General features: G+C 64.5%; 2 protein-coding genes across 2 annotated transcripts; one reads left to right on the forward strand and one right to left on the reverse strand.

Annotated features, from left to right (window-relative positions):
* Positions 1 to 219: 219 nt before the first annotated feature.
* SIGIRR (single Ig and TIR domain containing) lies at positions 220 to 6,030 on the forward strand. Its single transcript, XM_030239692.2, has 10 exons — positions 220 to 1,040; positions 2,787 to 2,892; positions 3,169 to 3,355; positions 3,446 to 3,576; positions 3,740 to 3,880; positions 3,978 to 4,121; positions 4,193 to 4,295; positions 4,375 to 4,525; positions 5,119 to 5,305; positions 5,444 to 6,030. The coding sequence occupies exons 2-10, from the start codon at positions 2,886 to 2,888 to the stop codon at positions 5,644 to 5,646; spliced, it is 1,254 nt and encodes a 417-aa protein (XP_030095552.2). The 5' UTR covers positions 220 to 1,040; positions 2,787 to 2,885; the 3' UTR covers positions 5,647 to 6,030.
* A 191-nt stretch (positions 6,031 to 6,221) lies between these two features.
* Positions 6,222 to 16,877, reverse strand: PKP3 (plakophilin 3). Its single transcript, XM_050975418.1, has 14 exons — positions 16,058 to 16,877; positions 13,152 to 13,332; positions 12,104 to 12,180; positions 11,278 to 11,984; positions 10,785 to 10,908; positions 10,437 to 10,641; positions 10,078 to 10,252; positions 9,812 to 9,929; positions 9,413 to 9,580; positions 8,894 to 9,079; positions 8,585 to 8,738; positions 8,186 to 8,378; positions 7,703 to 7,790; positions 6,222 to 7,447 (listed from the first exon to the last, which is right to left on the reverse strand). The coding sequence occupies exons 1-14, from the start codon at positions 16,394 to 16,396 to the stop codon at positions 7,412 to 7,414; spliced, it is 2,751 nt and encodes a 916-aa protein (XP_050831375.1). The 5' UTR covers positions 16,397 to 16,877; the 3' UTR covers positions 6,222 to 7,411.
* Positions 16,878 to 18,060: the final 1,183 nt, after the last annotated feature.

The following is an 18,060-nucleotide window of genomic DNA, read 5'->3' on the forward strand; positions in this document are numbered from 1 at the left end:
GCTGTCCCAAACACACAGCCAGTGGCTGTGGGGACCAGGACCAGGGGATTCTCTCCAGAGATGCCAACAGGGATCTACTTCCTTTCCCTCCCACACCAAGCCAACAGCACCGGTAGCTTATATCCTAAACAATGAGGAGTCAGTCTGGGCATTTCTCCATGGGAACAGACCCAGAGTCCTACTTGTGACCTGTACCTGTTTATTTATATACACATAGTTATTCAATATACATCTACGTATATTTATGTATTATTAAATACAATCCTATAATTTTTATATATATGATAATACATACACTGCACTCGTGGCCCTCTTCTCTTCTCGGCCTCAAATCACGTGCTGGTTGATGCTTTTCTGGCTCAGGCTTGTGTTTGTCCAGGGGCTGCTGGTGCTGCTGTGACCACATCCATGATCCATGCCTGGGGCATGCCAAGGCTCTAATCACCTCCACAGTAATTAGCACAGGGAGTATCTGCTGTCCACAGTGGCCACGGCCAGATTTGGCTCCCCACGGCCAGTGCCAGCTGGAGCAACCACCTCCAGCACCAGCTTCATCTGGCAAAAAGGCTCTAAAGGCACAGGGAGAAAGAAAGGGAGAAGGAAACAAACAGGAGACCCCAGAGCTCATGGCCTCGCCCTGACACCTCTGTGGGCTCTTCCAGCCTGGAAAATCGGGAGCTCCTCCCTGGCCCCCAAGCCCTGTGACACCTGCTGGGTGTGTTGCTGTCCCCCTCCTCGCTTCTCTTTTCTTCTCCCCTCCCCTGAAGCCGGAGTTGTTGAATTCTTCCCCCGCAGGTTCAGGTGGAGGAGGAGCAGTGGGAGGGAGGGACAGCCAGCCCGTCCCACGGGCCTGGCGCCCGGGGATTGGGGCAGCGGAGGCGCCCGGCCGAGGGCAGGGGCTGAACTGGGAGGAGAAATAGATAAACTATTAAAACAGAAAGGAAAAAAAAGAAAGAAATTCCAAGCACTGATCTGGCCGGTCGGGTCGGCTCAAGCAGGAGGCAACGAGCAGGAAGCCTGCGGCTGGGGAAGCTCCAAAGGTAAATGCAGCTCTGTTCTGCTTTTCTTTCCATGCTGAAGCCGCCCCAGATGAGGTCAGCAGGCTTTCACCTTCACCCCATTCCCTGTGCATTCCCGTTCTGGCTCTCCTTTGCTCTTCATCCTGCTCTCTGCCTCGGCACACCCACCCCACAGCTCCCTGGCCAGGGTGCCCCCCTGCCCTGCTCGCTTTCCCCACGGCCGTGCTCCAGGGAATGTCGTGCCCAGCCATCATTCACCACCCCACAATGTCCACACGGTCCTCTGCCTCAAAGCCGGGGTGTCCCCACACCAGGATGTGGGAAATGGGAGCCACCGCTGCCCGTTAGCCGGTGCTCCTCCCTCCCTGGCCCTCGGAGCCCCAGCACCCACTCCCTGCCATCCAACACTGGAGCAAAGGACTCCTGGGGTTTTGGGGCCGCCCCACATCCCCTGGCCAGGCTGCAGTTTGTTGGAACTTCCTTATTCTGACCATCAGAGGTCTGGCTTAGGAGTGACCCATCCAGGAGCAGAGCTGGAGCATCACACCAGGCCGAGACAGCCCCATGCCACCCTCACTAGCATCTCCCACCCTTTCTCCATGTGAAGTCCAGATGGGCTGGCTCATCTCCATCCCATCCTCTTTCCCTGGCCATGGAGAAACTCAGTTAATCCTTTAGGTATAAATCACTTCCAGCTGGTCAAGCTGAACACGTACTGGGCGTCTCTCGCGTACCTTGATCCCTGGTTCCACTCCACGCCTGGAACTAGGCTGGCTCCAGAGGGAAGCACCATGCCTGCATCCCTGCTCCAAGCCAGGCAGCACCACACACCTCCCCTTCCCACTCCACACCAACAAAGACCGGGGGACCAGCCCTGCTCCCACCCAAAATCAGGGTGCAGCCAGGAGTGCTGAAGCTCCACTGCAAAGAGGAGCCCTGGGAGAGGCTTTCATCCCTCCTGACTCCCACAGTTAGGCCGGGTGTTTACCATGGAAGAACGGGCGCCGTGACATCCCGGAGACTCCCACCTCAGCCCCAGCACCTGCATCACCTGCATTAGGTGTGTGGGACAGAGCCCGGCCTTGCCAGGCTCTGCTCCCAGAATCCGCCTCTTCACACGGGGCCACCGCAGTGATGCCAGCTGGGGGGATCCCTGCATGCTATCCCTGTGCTCTTCACTTGCCTGGAATGCTGTGCAGCTGTGCCAGTCCCAATCCCTGGGCACAGCACGGGGTAGCAACGCGCCGAGGCTCCCAACACAGCTCCGGGAATACAGCACCCGCCGGGGAGCTCTCTAGGCGGGAGCTGCGTTTCCATAAACAAACCAGACCGCTGGTCTGGTTCATTAGTAGGTTCAAGGGCATGTCAGGCTTCAGGCAGCTCTGCAGCTCTGCAGCCCAGGCAGGGTGTGGGGCAGGTGAAAGAGGTACTATTGAGACCCCCAAAGCTGTGGTTTCCCACGGCTGAGCTCATTTCCCCACCCTGGTTTTGGATTTGGGCTGAAGCCACATTTTTTTAAATCCTGCAACCCCCAGCTGGTCATTAATCACCTCCCACACATAAATTCACGATTGGGAAAGCCAGGCTGGGAGTCAGTGCAGGGAGGGCAGGTGACACAGTGGCCACCAGGCTGTGGGTGGGACGTGGCTTTGGCTTTACTGCAGAGCAGCACCCACCACCCCCAGACGGAATCGCTGCGGGGGCCGATGAGGGTGGCCGGGCCCTCCCTGTGCCAGCACTCACGGAGCTGCTCCCGGTGTGTCCCAGGCCCAGCCCGCCCTGTGGCAGAGGCAGGTGGACTTTGTCCCCCCCGGAAGACACCGCGGGAGATGCTGGCAGCGCCCGTGCCTGTCATCTGAGCGCGCCATGGCAGGTAGGGGAAATCCCACTTCTCCCCTGTTCTCAGCTGGGAAGGATCCCTGTGCAAGCTCAGCTGGGGGTCCTGCTCTGGTGTCACCTCTTAGGGTGCTGAGGGTCCTTCCCAGCCCCCCAAACCGGCTCAGCATGTTGCTAAACAGCCACGAACACCACTCGCTGCCAGACCCCCAAGGCAGAGCTTGTTTTTCCGGGATGGCTACAGCAGTCGTGTGCCCCGGGGGGAGCTGGATCAGCTTTCCCATCCAAACCCCCTCCCCTCTGTGCCCCCCAGACCTTTGCAGCGTGCCCCCCGAAATCCTGGTGCCAGCTGCCAACGAGACACTGGACCTGGTGCTGGGGAGCCAGGTTGAGCTGAACTGCACCGTGCGCTGGGTGGGCACCGAGCACTGCCAGCCCACTCCTACCTGGAGCAAGGACGGGCAGTGGCTGGGCAGTGGGAGCAGCCAGGACACTGTCTGGTAAGGAGCCTGCCCTGGGAACATCCATCCATCTGCTTTCGGGGGCTGTCTGACACGGCCCGACCCACAGCATCCCCCATGTCTTGTAAGGTCTGGCCAAAACTCCTCGGAGCAGCTCCTGGCCAGTGTCCTGCAGCTCAACCTCACCCAGGATGCCGATTTTGGGGTGTTTGCCTGCTGGATCAGCAATGCCACGGCCACCTTCACCCTGCGGCGAGCAGGTAGGGACCTGCTGGTGGCAGGGAGGGGGCATTCCCACGGAGAGCCCAGGTGCACAGGGGGATTGAGGAGAGTGGAGGGGGCTTGCTGCTTCTCCCCCATCAGGCTGCAAACCTGCACCAAGCCCAGGTGTGCTGTTCACCGTGCCTTTCCCTGTCCTGGCAGAGGCAGTGGGGCACGTGCCAGCGGTGCTGGCAGCCCTCCTGGTCCTGGTGCTCCTGGTGCTCCTGGCTGTGCTCTACGTCCGGTGCCGCCTGAACGCACTCCTCTGGTACCGGGACCGCTACGGAGAGCTGGAGATCAACGGTGAGCCAGAGGTGTTCCCACTGGGAACAGCCTCCCAAGGTCTGGGAGGGCTCACACAACCCTTCCCATGTTATCCCTGCTCCATGGATCTCCCCAGATGGGAAGCTCTACGATGCCTACGTCTCCCATGCCAATGCCCCCGATGACCGGAAGTTCATCCACTTCATCGTGAAGCCGCAGCTGGAAAACCGCCACGGCTACAAGCTCTTCCTGGACGAGCAGAACATCCTGCCCAACTCAGGTAGGAACCAGGCAGGGCTGGGCAGGGGGTGGCCCGGGGTCCTGGGGGTCTGACACCCTTTTTGCCCACAGAGCCATCAGCTGACCTCATCATGAATGTCAGCCGCTGCCGGCGCCTCATCGTGGTGCTCTCCATTGCGTACCTGGAGCAGGAGTGGTGCAACAGCAGCTTCAGGTAGGAGCACAGCAGCTCCCACAGGAGAGGAGAGGGGCTGCCGGGTCCCTCACCCTCCTGTCACCCACTTGTCACGCAGGGAAGGGCTCTGGAGGCTGCTGGAGCTTTCCAGGAAACCCATCTTCATCGTCTTTGAGAGCCAGTACCGGGAGATCACTCACCCCGCCATCACCCTGCTGAAGCAGCACCGAAGCATAGTGACCCTGCTAGTGTGGAGAGCCGGCTCCATGGTGAGTCTGAGCAGGATCCTGACCCCCCCAGAGCCCCCTTTCCCTCCCCAGCACCCCACAGTGCCAGCCTCCCTGCTGCCTTTTGGGGCTGTCCCATGGTGAGAGCAGAGTAGGACCCAGGCCACCAGCACCCCCTTCCATTCCCAGCTCCCCATTTTGGGTCAGCCTCCTGACTGCCCTCTGGGACTATGCCCCGGACTCCAGTGCTAAAGAGCAGGTTGGGGCACTCACCTTTTGGAGGACATTTAAAAACCCAACCAGAAGAGCCCCGGATCTGGGAGCTCACCCCCCAAACCTGCACGGTCAGGACCCCGTGACACTCCAGGGCCTCCCCAGCCTCAGTTCCCCAGCGGAGCTTTGGCCCAGGGCCACTCCGGCCATTTCGGGGCCAGGCTGGGAGCCGGAGCCCTGCGGAGCGTTCCGGCAGGTCGGGCCGGTTTCTCCGCCGGCGCCTGGGCACGGTGCCACTCCGGAGCACAGCCCTCACCTTGGCCGAGCTCCCAGCGCCGGGGAGAGCGAGCCGAGCCCCTGGAACCCCGCGGGGCCGTGCTCCGCTGGTCCCGGCCCGGCTCATCCCCTCCGGGACCCTGCAGACCCCATCGTCGGACTTTTGGAAGGAGCTGTGCCTGGCCCTGCCGCGCAAGGTGTCCTTCCCGGGGGGAAGGAGCGTGGGGGACCCGCAGACCCAGCTGCAGGAGGACAAGGACCCCATGCTGATCCTGCACAGCAGCTACCTGGACAGCGCGGGAGACCTGGACCCGGACGGGGACCTCGGCACAGGTCCGTGCCCCCCTGCTTCTCCCGAGGGGACAGACGCGCGCTGGACGTCGCTCCTGGGCTTTGCCTCCCACTCCTGTGGGGCGGGGTGGGTCCAGCCCCTTCCCCCTCCAGCTAAACCCATCTCCCTGCTCCTGCCAGGCCTCCGAGGGCGCGTCTTCGGAAGCCCCCCGCCGCCCCGCCTCGGTGGACGCGGCGCTCCCGGCGCTCCAGCCTCCGGCGGGATGGAGGACGCGCAGCCGCGGGACGGGCAGCGCTCCGAGCTCGACGTCTCGGATCTGGGGTCGCGCAACTACGGCGCCCGCACGGACTTCTACTGCCTGGTGACAGAGGATGACATCTGAGCAGGACCACGGGTGTCCCCCAGCCCTGTGGGGACACATGAACCAGGTCAGGGCCGAGGAGCCCGGGAGTTATGATGGGATCAGAGCCAGGGCCGTGCTGGGAAAGCAGGAGCTGGCTCCAGAGGAGAGAACTGGAAAACCATCACCAGGAGCACCCTGCCCGTAATACCTCAGTGCCACCCCTGGGCGCCACCCAGGGGGCTGGGCTGTGTCCCTTGCCGTGGGTGGCAGGTATGTTCTTCCTGCATGATGGACAAGTGCTGGGATGGGTGATGCTCTCTGAGGAACAACGTGCCCCAGCCCCAGGGAGTGCCCGACAGGAGTGGTGGCAGCACCTTTGTCCCATATGGAAACCCCCGTGACAATAAAAGGCGCTGCACCCACTGCGTCGGTCCATGATGGGGAAACAGGTGACATGGTTCCCCCACCACAGGCACTGCTTTGGTCTGTCCTTCCCACACCAGTGTCCCTGTCACACTAGCTCTTGAGCCATGCCAGGCTGGTGTCCCCATGGCACTGCTGTCACTGGGACACTGTCCCCCTTCTCCCAGGTGCCATACAAACACAGGTGCAGGTGGGCATCACTCAAGGCCTTTATTTCAGGGGTACACAGGGCGGGGGGGTTGTACACAGAGAGCTGCAGAGCCGAACACCCTGTGACCCGGAGCCTGCACCACACCGGTGCTGCTCACCATAGGGGCTGCTCCAGCCCCTCCACCCGCTCCCCCCATCCTCCCACCCCCCTACCTACTCTACATTGTCCCCCCGGGGTGCCCTGTGCCCCCCAAGCATGGGGGCTCCCCCAGCTCAAATCCACCGGCAGCCCAAAGCCACCCCCAGCCCACCTGTGTGTCCCCTCCCAGCCACCACAGTGGCACAGAGAGCTCTGGACCCGTCTGCACCCAGCACTGGGGACACCGGGGATATCTCCCCACCCACGGAGTGACACTGCTCAGCAAACATGACCCAGACGGCCCTGCCCGGATCCTGCTGTGCCAGCAGGGCCCAGCCCTGGCAGCAGCTGGTGAGGAGCGACTCTGCCACACTGGGACAGTCCCCACAGGGTGACAGATGGGCCTGAGGCGCTCCCAGGCTTCCTGCAGTGAGGGCACAGAGCCCCATCAGACACGACCTCCTGCCCACCCTCCACAGCAAAGGGGGAATGCAGCATTGTCACAGCATCAATTCCCAGCTCCCTGCAGCCGCTGTGCCACCCCATAAACTGTGGGAAGCCACCTCAGAGCCCTCCAAGCCCCCAAGCCATGCAAAGCTCCATCCCCACCCAGCCAGGGCAGAACAAAAGTGTAACCTGCAGCACATCCCACACTGGCACAAGGCACGGACACCCCTGGCCCCACAGCTCAGGGAGCTGGGATGAAGCACCCCCAGAAAAGACCCCTTGCCCCAGAATTGCTCTACAGGAGCCTTACCAACTCCCTACAGCTCCTGCCCCCTGTCATGCCAGGACAAGCCAAGTTTTGCAGACAGCTGCCTGAGCGTGGGGAGGGCCCCCAAGGGGTGCCATGGGGCAGCCACCCCCTAAGTGGGGCCCCACAGCAGAGCCAAAAGCAGCCGCTGGGTGTAAGGCTGGGCAGGAGGGAGGACAAGTGTCCCCCAGCCAGGGAAGGGGACCCAGCAGAGGGGGGAGGCGCGTGGGATGTTGGGATTAGGCTACAGAGTGGGGGTCTGGCAGCGAGCAGCCTCCCCACAGTATGGCTGGCAGCACGGAGCATCCCAGCGAGGCATTCCAGCTCCCAGGGTGTCCTCACAGGCTGAGGAAGTCCTCCTTCCGGTACCCCTTCTGCAAGGAGACAGCCCCATCAGGCACACGGAGCCCCTCTGCTCCGGCACTGATGGGCCACACCGTCCCCACCCCACCTGCACAGGGACAATGCTATGGGATGGCCCCACACCTGGGCAAAAGCAGGCGTGGAGTGGGGCCCCACCGTATCCTGGGAAGCATTTGGTTGGTGTGGCTCTGCAGGATGAATCCCCTGGCCTTGATTCCCTAGGGATCCTCCCACTGGCTGTGGGAGGCTCTGGAATGGGTACGTACCATCTTGAAGTCCCGGTGGAGTTTGGTGTACTGCCACATGTTTCCCAGGAGGCTGGCAGCAGCTCGGGAGGACTTCTCATTGTCTGAGCTGGGAAGGGACAGGATGCAATGAGTTTTTGGGGACCACTGAGCATGGGACAGTGCCCATCAGCCCAGGGAGACCACCCCAGAGGGGCCTGGAGGGACTGGGGGCTTAGTGACGGTGGGGAGAGGCAGGAGTTGAATGGCTGGATCCCACAATAACAGGCAGGAGCAGGGAGAGGTTCCCTGATGGGAAAAGGCAGCTATGGTGACAGTAGGGCGTCCTTAGGGGGTGACAAAAGAATGGCAGGCAGCCACGAGGCCACTCTGAGCTAGTCTGAGGACTCCCAACACCAAGGCTTGGGAAGGGAAACTTGTGACGCTCTTCTACTGTGCTGGAGCAGGGTGGGAGAGGAGAGCAGGACAGGAGGCCGGGTGTGTGCTGGGACACGCAGCTCCCACCTGTCCCGTCGCTTCTTGATGAAGAAGAGCTTCCTGAGGCCGTCGAAGTAGACGATGTCGCGGGCGGCCATGGGGCTCTCCACCACCAGGTTGTTGAGCACCGCGATGATGTTCACAATGACATCGGCGGGCGGGGCCTTGTCCCCCACACTCCCTGGCAGCTTCTCAATCAGGTGGCTGACCACCTTGGTGGCTGTGGGCAAAGGGCACATCAGAGCTGGTGGCCAGAGCCGGAGGGGACAGAGCCATGTCTGGGAACAGGGGATGGAGCAGCCCGCCGGCTCAGTTGCATGCGGGAATGCAGCAGGCGGGTTGGGGTTGGGATGTAGCTGGAGATAACGGGAGGCAAAGGAGAAGGTTGGGAAGCACCCCCCAGCCCTGGCGACCCCCGGCACTCACACATGTCATCCTTGTTGCGGGCGTGGCGGGACAGGTTGCGGATGAGGCCGGTGAGGGAGCGCAGCTGGTGGTGGTCGGCAGTGCGGACGCGGTCCAGCACGGGATTCAGGATGCGCTCCTGCTCCAGCGCCAGGCGGCTCAGCACACCCGCCCACTGCAAGGCAAACATCCCCTTGGAGACTCCACCAGCTCCCTGCTCCTCCTCCTCCCACTCAGTGGAGCAGATCGGGGGGAACCCTGCCCAGGTGCCCCCCTCCCAGCAGGGCTGTGGTGGGCAGGCTGTGGGACCCCCGTGTTCCCGGGCCTCACCCTGCGGTCCCCGGCCGTGATGTTCTGCAGGGCCCCCGAGGCCGCCTCCGTTGTGTGCTTGTTGAGCTCACAGCGCTGCAGCAGCCGGTTGTAGATGCCCACAATCTGTGGGTTCCAGAGCCACTCCATGCCCTTGGGGTCCTTGGAGACCTCCGTGAAGGTGACGATGTCCGCGTTCAGGTAGTGCTGAGGGACAGGGGCAGTGTTAGACTCCGGGGATGTCCCTTCCTCAGTGTCCCTCACTGCCAGTGTTGCCTTTTCCGTACCTGCCTGGCCTGAACTGCTGGGCAGGGAGCTGTCAGGTCACCCTGGCTACATCATGCCCCATGGCATGGAAAAGCAGGGGTTCAGCACCTGATTCACCCCAAACACCTGATTCACCCTCCGCTGAGCTCACCCGTGCGTCCCACCCACCAGCTAAGGCCGGCATCCACCTCCGCCCTGGCATCACCTCTGCTGCCAGCGCTTCCCAGTGCCAGCCCCACCCCGGTGACACGGCCAGGATGTGCCCCCACTGACCTCCCGGGCTTTCTTGCTCTGGGGGCTGAAGCAGCCCACCAGCTCCCCTGTCACCGTGCCGCCGGCATTCCTGCGGTGGCCCTCGAGGCGCTGGAGCGAGGACGGGGGCATCTCATCGTACAAGCGGTAGGAGAGGTTGCGCAGGACACAGACAGCGTTCTCCACGCTCTGGGGGGCACAGGGGACACGAGGGTGTCATCCCTGGGCCACCTGCAGGGTGTGTCCAACTGGCACAGGGGCTCTATAGCAGAGTCATGACACTGGGTGTGCCCAGTGAGCCCAGCTAGTGGACTCCATGGAGCTGGGCTGGTTCTCCCAGCATCACACCAAGATGTGCCTTTGCACAATGGGGTGGGGGAGCAGCACCTCAGCTCCTCTAGGACCGGCTCGGGAGCTCACCTTGTCCTCTGACTTTCCCACTTCCAGCGAGCTGTTCACATAGTGGATCATAGAGTCCACCAGCCCGTGGCACTCACGCATCTTCTGCCGGGTCTGCTGGCTGGCAGAGCTCAGGTTCCTGCATGGGAAGAGGGTTCTGTCATGGAGAGAAGGGGATTCCCCACAGCCACCCCTTCCTGAGCCCAAAAAAGAGCCCTGCAGACAGTGTTCCTGTCTCTTCCTTCCTCCAAAACTTCTCTCCCAGTGAGAGGAGCTGGAGGAGATACCTGAGGAAGCCCGTGGAGTTATAAAAGATCTCTGCCTCTGAGGGATTCTGCTGGATGACACCCGAGGCCCCCAGCCCAGAGAGAGGGACCAGGACCAGGTCTGTGAGCTGCTCCAGTGTATCCCGGGCCAGGCGATCCTTCAGGTTGTCACTGGAAGACAGATTCCACAGGATCCCTGCACAGAGGGGGACCCTCAGTACTGGAATGGCTGGAAAGCACATCCACCCCAACTCCCCTCCCTAGGGAGGTGGTGACAACCAAGCAAAGGGATCATCCCCCTGGAGCAACACTCACACGAGGAGAGTAGAAGCCACCCCTGGGGGAGGAGGACCCCCGCCCACCCCACCACTGTCCCCAACCTGTGACATTCTTGCGGAGCTCATCGTCGGGCTCCCGCAGGGTGCGCATCAGCTCATAGATGCCGTTCTCCTCCACCAGCGCCAGCTTGTTCTCGGCGTTGTCGTAGATGAGGTTGCGCATGGCGCCGGTGGCGTGGCGCTGCACCTCCTGGTTTGGGCTGTTGAACAGCTTCACCAGCTTGGGCATGGCCTGCAGGCTGCGGGCCTGGGGGACAACCCAGGGGGGTCAGACAAGCTGCGTTCCCAGGGCTCCCTCCGGCCCCTGCACCTGCCTGCGGTGTCAGAGGGGCTGGGAAACCCCCTGCTCCCGCTGGGAAAACCTCCTCTCCCACCCTTCCGGGGGCTCACCTGCTTCTTGGCGCTGCTGTCGCTGTAGCACTTGTGCTGCAGGTAGGCAGCACCCAGCACCTGCAGGTTGGGGTCACTGGCGATCAGGTACTTCACTGCCGAGGGCAGGTCGATGTCGTCAAACCTGGAACCACAGCCGGGTGAGTCCCACCAGAGCATCCCACAGGCTCCTCCACTTCTGCGCCCCCACCATGTCCCCCATCTCCAAGGAGCCCCACCAACCCATGTCCTTCCCGCTGCGCTCTGGGCATGGGATTTCATTCCCAGTGGGATGAGCATCATCCTCCTGCCATGTCTCAGGATGTGTCCATGGAGGAGCCAGGGGCAGGGGCAGAACACACTTGGAGGTCAGCCTGCGCGGTGGTCCAAGCTGCGCCCACCATTCCACCGCTCTTCCCACATCCCTTGTGCCCAGCAGGAGTGGAGGGGTTCGCACTCCTCCCACAGTGGGGGACAAGGACCAGGACACCCCGGAGCAGCCCCCGGCCCTCACCCGCCGGCGTGGTGCCCGAGCAGCGTGCTGTGCCCGTTGTACATCTCCATGGCGCGCGGCTCCGCGAGGTGCTGGCCGGACTCGGCCAGGCTGCGCACGGAGGGGGCGCGGGAGCTGTGCTCCCCCAGCCCCAGGAAGGCGCCGCCGCCTCCCGCGGACACGGTGCCGAAGGAGCCGGCGCTCAGCCGCGAGCGGTTGTTGCTCTGGAAGCGCTGCAGCGTGCGCATGGCGGGGGCGCGGATGGTGCGGCTCGGCGGCCCCTCGGCGCCGTCCAGCCAGTCGCAGCCGGCCTTGGCGGCCGTGCCGGCGCTCAGCTGCCGCTCGAAGGCGAAGGAGCGGCCGAAGCCGCCGCCGGCCTGGCTCTTGTAGAGCTGCCTGTGCCCCGGCGCGTCCAGTTGCTCCGACAGGACGCTGTAGCGGTCGTCGCCAAGCGGGAGCGGCCCGTCGGCCAGGCGCAGGGAGCGCAGCGACAGCGTGTCCAGGTTCTGCCGGCAGCGGAAGTTGCGCTCGTGGAAGGAGCTGGGCCGCGGCGAGGCGGTGGCCGCCTGCGAGGCCGCGTAGCCGGCGACGTACGCGCGGCCCTTGGGCAGGCTCCCGTTGCTGATGGTGGCCATGCGCTTGTGCGGGGTGAGGTCCACGGCCGAGCGTGAGGACCAGCCGCTGCCCCGCAGCGTGCCGAAATCCTTCTTGGCCAGCGGCTGGTACAGCTGCAGGGGGAACATGGAAGGTTAGGAGTCCATCCCTCCACCTCCACCAGGGGACCGGGGAGCTCTCCTCGGCGCAGCCGAGGCGGTGGGCAGGGGACAGAGCCCCGGTGGGTACGTACCGAGGCCTTGGGGTCCACCCCATTGCTCTGGGAGCGGGAGCTGAAGGAGGAGCGCAGGGTCGAGCTGTACTGACCGCCTGCAGGACAGCCACAGAGGAGGCAGAGTAAGCATGGGCAGGGCAGGAAGGGATCTGCATGCAGATCAAAGATCGCCCCAGCTCATCCCAGGGGTACCTGCTGCGGGAACCGTGGCACCGCAAGCAGAGCTGGGGGGACAGAGGGGTGGGAGAAGGCCGCCTTCACCTGCCCGCTGGCCACGGGGAGCAGAAGTGTCCTCCCCGCCCTGCCTGTGCCCCGACGGCGAGGGCACTAATTGCCACCTTGGCGGGGACGCCGCGGCGCAGCCCGGTCCCCCCTGCCGGGGCTGGATCGGCAGCCCAGGCATCCCCCACAGCCAGTCCCGGCTCCCTCGCCCTGGGAACGGCACCTGGAAGCCCAGTGCCCCCCGTGGCACCTCGCGCTGCCCATCTGCCCTGCCACCGCCCCAGGGCCGCCGGCGGGACGGGACAGGGACGCCGCCAGTGCTGGTGGTGCCAGGAGCGTGACTCACGCCTGGGGCAGCCCTCGGGGTGTCAGAGGGGTCTGTCCCCAGCACTGGGGTCCCCAGCACTGGGGTCGGGGCTCGGGGGATCCCGGCGGTGCCGGGCGGGGCGGCAGGGCGGCGGCCGCCGGCGCAGACGTTAAATGGAGGAGCTGGAGCCCGGCCAGCGCCGCCGCTCAAGGCTGGGGGGGCTCTGCCAGGGCGGGAAAATCCTCCCCCCTGCCAGCCCAATGCGGGGCGTGGGACCCCTCCAGCGCAAAGCCCTCCAAGGGCAGGTGGGGGAACTGAGGCAGGACCCCGAGTGGGGTAAACGAACCCACGCCGGGGTTGAGATACCCCTGGTCCCCGCGCTGGGGATGCTCGGGGGCGTTCGGGGGACTCGGTCAGGGCGGGGGGCACCCCCCAACCCGCAGCCAGAGTGCCCCCAGAGAGCTCAGTTCCGGCCGAGGGACTCCCACCCCCCGTCCCACCGCGCGTTCCCAGGGGCTCCCGGGGGGGGTCTCCCACCTCTGGTGCCGTCGGCGAGGTCCTCGGGGCGGGCGGGCGCTTGTCCCCGCAGCATCATGCGGATGCGGACCTGCTCCTGGACACGGGCGCTGCGCAGCCGCTGGGCCTCGGCCGCCTCCCGGCCACGCTCGTCCAGCTGCCGGTCCGAGGGCAAGGCCAGCGAGCAGACGCCGGCCTCGGGCTGCAGGGCCGACAGCAGGAAGGCGTTAGTCTCCTGCATGGTGCCGAGGGGCCGCGGCCAGCCCGGCCGCCCTGCGCAGGTGAGCGGCGGCAGTGGCGGCGTTCCGGCGTTCCCCAGCCGTAGGGAGGCTCCGTCCCGGCCCGTCCGTCCCGCCCCGCCGCCACGCCTCGCAGGGAAAAGGAGGGGGCCCCACCGGGGCCACTGTCACCACTGACACCATCACCATCGTCACTTCTATAGGTGGAGGTGCCCAGGGGCGACCTCGGGGATGGTGTGGTCCAGGGGTCTGGGGGTCCTACCTTGGGAAAAGCCAGGATCCCCTCAGACAGTCACCCCCTGACTCCTGGACAGCCACACCAGTGAGCCCCAGACCTCCACATTGTCCCATCAAAGAGCCCAAGATCCCCAGGAAACCCCCCAGAAGAGCCCTGGGCCCCCACAAAGCTTCCCCTTTGAACTCTGCCATTGAACCCTGGACACTCACATTGTTTCTCCAGTGAGCCCTAGAGAATCATGTGGTCTCTTATGGAGAGGCCCAGACCCTTGGAGAACCTTCTTGCTGACCTCCAGAGATGCACAGGGCCCTGCCACTGAGCCCCAGACCCCTACAATGTCCCTCTAATGGGCTCAAGACCCCCAGGCAACCTCTGAGGAGAGTGCTCTGGACCCTCGTATGACCCCTCTGTCCAGCTCTGGACCCCCAGATTGTCACTCCGGGGAGCCCCAGACCCCTACATGGGCTCCCAGGAGTGTCCCAGACCACCAGGGAGGCCCCTCAACCAACCCTGACCACAAAGCCCCAGGCCACCTCCACAGGGAACCCCAGATCACCCAAGCCACTTTCCAGGAGCGCTCTGGACCCCATCTGGCACAGGGGTCCAGCCTGAAATGGGGGCTCCCTGCAGTAAATCCCAGCTGGGCCCTCCCTGCTTTGCTTTTCAAATCAGCCGGGGAATGAAAAAACAACAATAATAAAAAAGGGGCGGCTGAGCGCCGCGGGCCCGCGGTGACGAACGCGGTGACTCAGGCCCCGCTGCCACCACAGGTACTAATTAGCCTCGCCCCACCTGCCGAGCCGCCCCATGGCAGCCAGACCGGGGACACCACGTCCCCCCGGCCCGCCGCGCTCAGGGTCGGTTCCCGAAATCCCCCGGCTTGCCCGCTGCCCGAGCGGCTCATTCCCGAGCCGAGCTGCGGCCGTTCTCAGCCCCTGCTCGGAGTCACGGTGGCTCCGTGTCACCGGCCAGGCGGTTTGGGGTGAGCGTGGCCACGCGGGCCTGGCTCTGTGGCCAGCCCTGGCTCAGCGCTTGGCGTCACCGCTCCGGCAGCGACAGCGACGCTGCGGGCTGGGCCGGGTTTACAACACCCGGCGGTGACACCGTGCGCGCTTCGGTCGGGGGTGAAAAGGGCGGCTGTCCCCGAGGAATGTGCCGCCGTCAGCAGGAGCCGCGGCAGGGGCGGGGTTGCGAGAGATGCGTGCCAGCAGTTTGGGGTGACAGTCCTCAAGTGTCACCCCCAAATCCCCCCTGGTGGCACCATCCCGATGTGGCAAGGACCAACGTGGGGGCAACCCACCTCCCCAACTCTGGGGAGCCCCCTTTTGCCCAGGGGCCACGCCTGGGCCTTTTGGGGTACAGCACCCAGGAAAGCCCCGAGCACCCCCCTCTTCTCCCACCGCGGCACCACCCCACGGGCGCATCGAGTTTGGCAGGGCTCGGCGCTCCCAACCCTCGGAGCCCGGATGAATCACGGGTTCCCCCCGCAGCGGGCGGAGGGGGTGGATCGCTCCCTCTGCAAGCCAACACTTGCCCGCCGTCCCCGTGCCAGGATCCCGGGGGATCGGGGCCATCCCAGCAGCCCCCCAGCTCCGGGGGACAGAGGGGCGCTGGGGACAAACCTGAGCCCACTGGCACCCTCACCTTCCCCCAGCTCTGCCTCCCTCCCAAACCTGCAATCCCCCAGCATAACACTGCCCTGCAGCTGACAAATGGAAATCCGGGGGTCCGGGGGGATTTAAGGAATGCTTGGAGCTGGAATGGGCAGCGCTTGCCTCATCAAGCAGTTCGTTAATTGGGGAAGGTCGGATAGGAGGGGGATACAGCAGAGGACTTAGAAACAGCAAATCAGCCCAAAGAAAACGTTTGAAGCAAAATTGAGGGATTCCCGAGGGGACCCGACAGCAGCTGGAGTGACGCAGAGTGAAATAAACCAAATCGGGGGTCCCCAAAGCAGCCGCTGACCACCCGCAGCCTGGAGCCACCTCTGTCACTCCCCCGCGGGGTGACAGAGCCACATTCCCGGGGAGTCCCGGCTCCTGGGAGCGCCGCGTCCTCTCCCACCCCCCGAGCAGCTCTGAGTGCCCATCCTCACGCCCGGGTGCCCCGGGCTGGCCGTGCCCGCCGGGGCCATCGGTGTCGGGGCGGGGAGCGGCCGCGCTGGCTGCGCGCAGCCCGGACACCGCGCGCACGTGCCAGCAGCCACGCTGGGGACACTGAGCCACAGGGAGGGAGCGAGGGAGGGAGGGAAGAGCCTCCTGGCCGGAGCTGGCCACTGTCGGGCAGCCACCAGACCCACGTGTCGGAGCCCCAGACCGTCGGCACCACCCTGGCCAGCGGAAGGGGACGGGGTGCGTGGCAGGGCGAGTGACACCGGCTCTCCCCAGGGACCCGCGGTGGGGACGATGGGGACAGTGGCGACGATGGCCGCGGGAGTGGCCGGCACGTACCTGGCTGGGTGGCCCCGGAGGGCAGCTGTCCTGCAGCATCCTCGGGCGGGCAGGTGCACCCCTGGGTGCTGCGGGGTGCCGGTGGGCGCCGGCGTCTGCGGCGGGCGTGGGGCGTGCGGGCCCGCCCCGCACCTCGCCCAACCAGTCTCCTCGCCGGGGTTTTGCATGGAACCCGCTCGCCTCCCCGCCGAGGCTGCCATCTCGGGGTGCACCAGGGCTCCTCAAAATCTTCAGCATGGTCGGGGGGCCGGAGGGGCTAGCCGCCACAGCAGAGCCACGTCTCGGCCACATTTGTGATGCTGCAGAGTCCCCAGGGATCGCCACCACCACCATGGCCATGATCCAATGTGTCCTTCCCACCACATCCCCCTGAACACCCAGCTCGGGGCACCCATGGGTGTAACAGGGAGGGTTTGGGGGTGTCAGAAGGAGAAGATAGAGGAGAGGCAGAGTTTGGGGGGCACAGACATTTTTTGGGACGCAGGGGGCTCCCCCTGGTTCGCAGGGAGCGTGTTTGTGTGCGTGGGATGGAGCAGGAGCCTTTGAAGCCAGATAAGCTGAGAGGGAGCGTTTGAAACGGGCCAAACCAGTTTGGGGGGGTCACCACTTAGCTCCTACCACCACTAACCCAGGCCCCCCACCACACCCCACACTCACCAGGGAATGCCAGGAGGGAGCCCCCCAGCAAAGCCCAGTGCAGGACAGGAGGTGGCAGGACCCTCCACATGGCCACTGCTGTCACATGTGACCCGTTCTCAGCCCGGAGGTGTCAGGAGGTCCCTGTGTTCCTCCCAGCCTTCACAACCTCCCCTCTCAGGCCCATGGCTGGGGCAGCCCCTCAGCGAGGGAATTCCAGGCTGGAGTTTGCCTCCACCACCCCCGACAAGCCTCGACATCTTCACAGTGTCCCCGTGGGGCAGGGAGGGCCAGGGCTGATCCTCCAGAGTGGGGACCTGCCCGCACCCCGCTGTCACCTGGGGCTCCAACACCTGGCCCAGGAGTGGCTTCCTGTGGCTCCTGCAATCCCCATGATCCCTGTGTCAACCTGTGGCCACAGCTCAGCCACCACTGGAGAAACAAACCCTCCGGCACTGTGCTGCTGGCCCTGTCCCAAGCAGACACCATCAGCTGGCCCCAAACTGTGCCCAGCACCAGTGGGGATGGCACTGCTGGCACCAGCCCATCCCAATACCACCTCTGGATTAGCTGGGCCCAGTGCCTGCTCCGATGGTGGCAGCTTTTGGAGCTCTCCTGGCTGGGAAGCTGCTGGAAAAGCTGTGCCTAAGGCCAGGCTGGTTTTGGGATGGGACTGGTGGCCCGGGGGCCGTGGGGCCACCCGCTCTGCCCAGCCACAGAGCAGCTCCCAGCGCAGCGGGCACAGCCCTCACCCACAACAAAGGGTTCCCAAAGTGCTGCAAAAAAACAGGGAGCGGGGCAAGGAGAGGGGAGAAACAACTCCTGCCTGCCAGGACAGTCCCTTCCTAACAGAGCCTGGGGCCACAGCTACCAAATTTGGGACAAAAAGCCCCCAGCTGTGGTTATTTGCTGATGGCACGTGCGTGGCTGAGCCCCCCTTTTCCGCCCTCACCTCAAACTCAGGGTGAGCCAGGGGGATGCAAATGGGAAAAGAAAGACCCGGGGGGAAAGTCCAAGACTATTTCAGGGAGGAGCCCAGGGGATTTGAAAGACAGGGGACCTGGTTGAGGAGCAGGAGCCCATGGAAGGTGGAACACGACAGAACCCTCGAGAGACCCACCAGGGGAAGCACCAGCACAGGGCTGGGACGGGGGTGGGCAGGGACAAGTGTGTCAGGACATGCAGGAGCACAGGGAACGAGGGCAGGCCCCCCTGGAGCTGGGTGGAGCCCAGGTGTGGGGCGGAGGCTCAGCAAGCCCGGGCGTGTGGCCGGGCATCAAACAGGGCGCTGCCTCCTCCTCCTCCTTGCATGGAAACAGCACGGAACGCTGCTGCCCACTGCCACCCCAGAGAGGGAACCAAGGGAC

The sequence above is a fragment of the Serinus canaria genome, chromosome 5, assembly GCF_022539315.1.
Source record: "Serinus canaria isolate serCan28SL12 chromosome 5, serCan2020, whole genome shotgun sequence".
Classification (NCBI taxonomy): Eukaryota; Metazoa; Chordata; class Aves; order Passeriformes; family Fringillidae; genus Serinus; species Serinus canaria.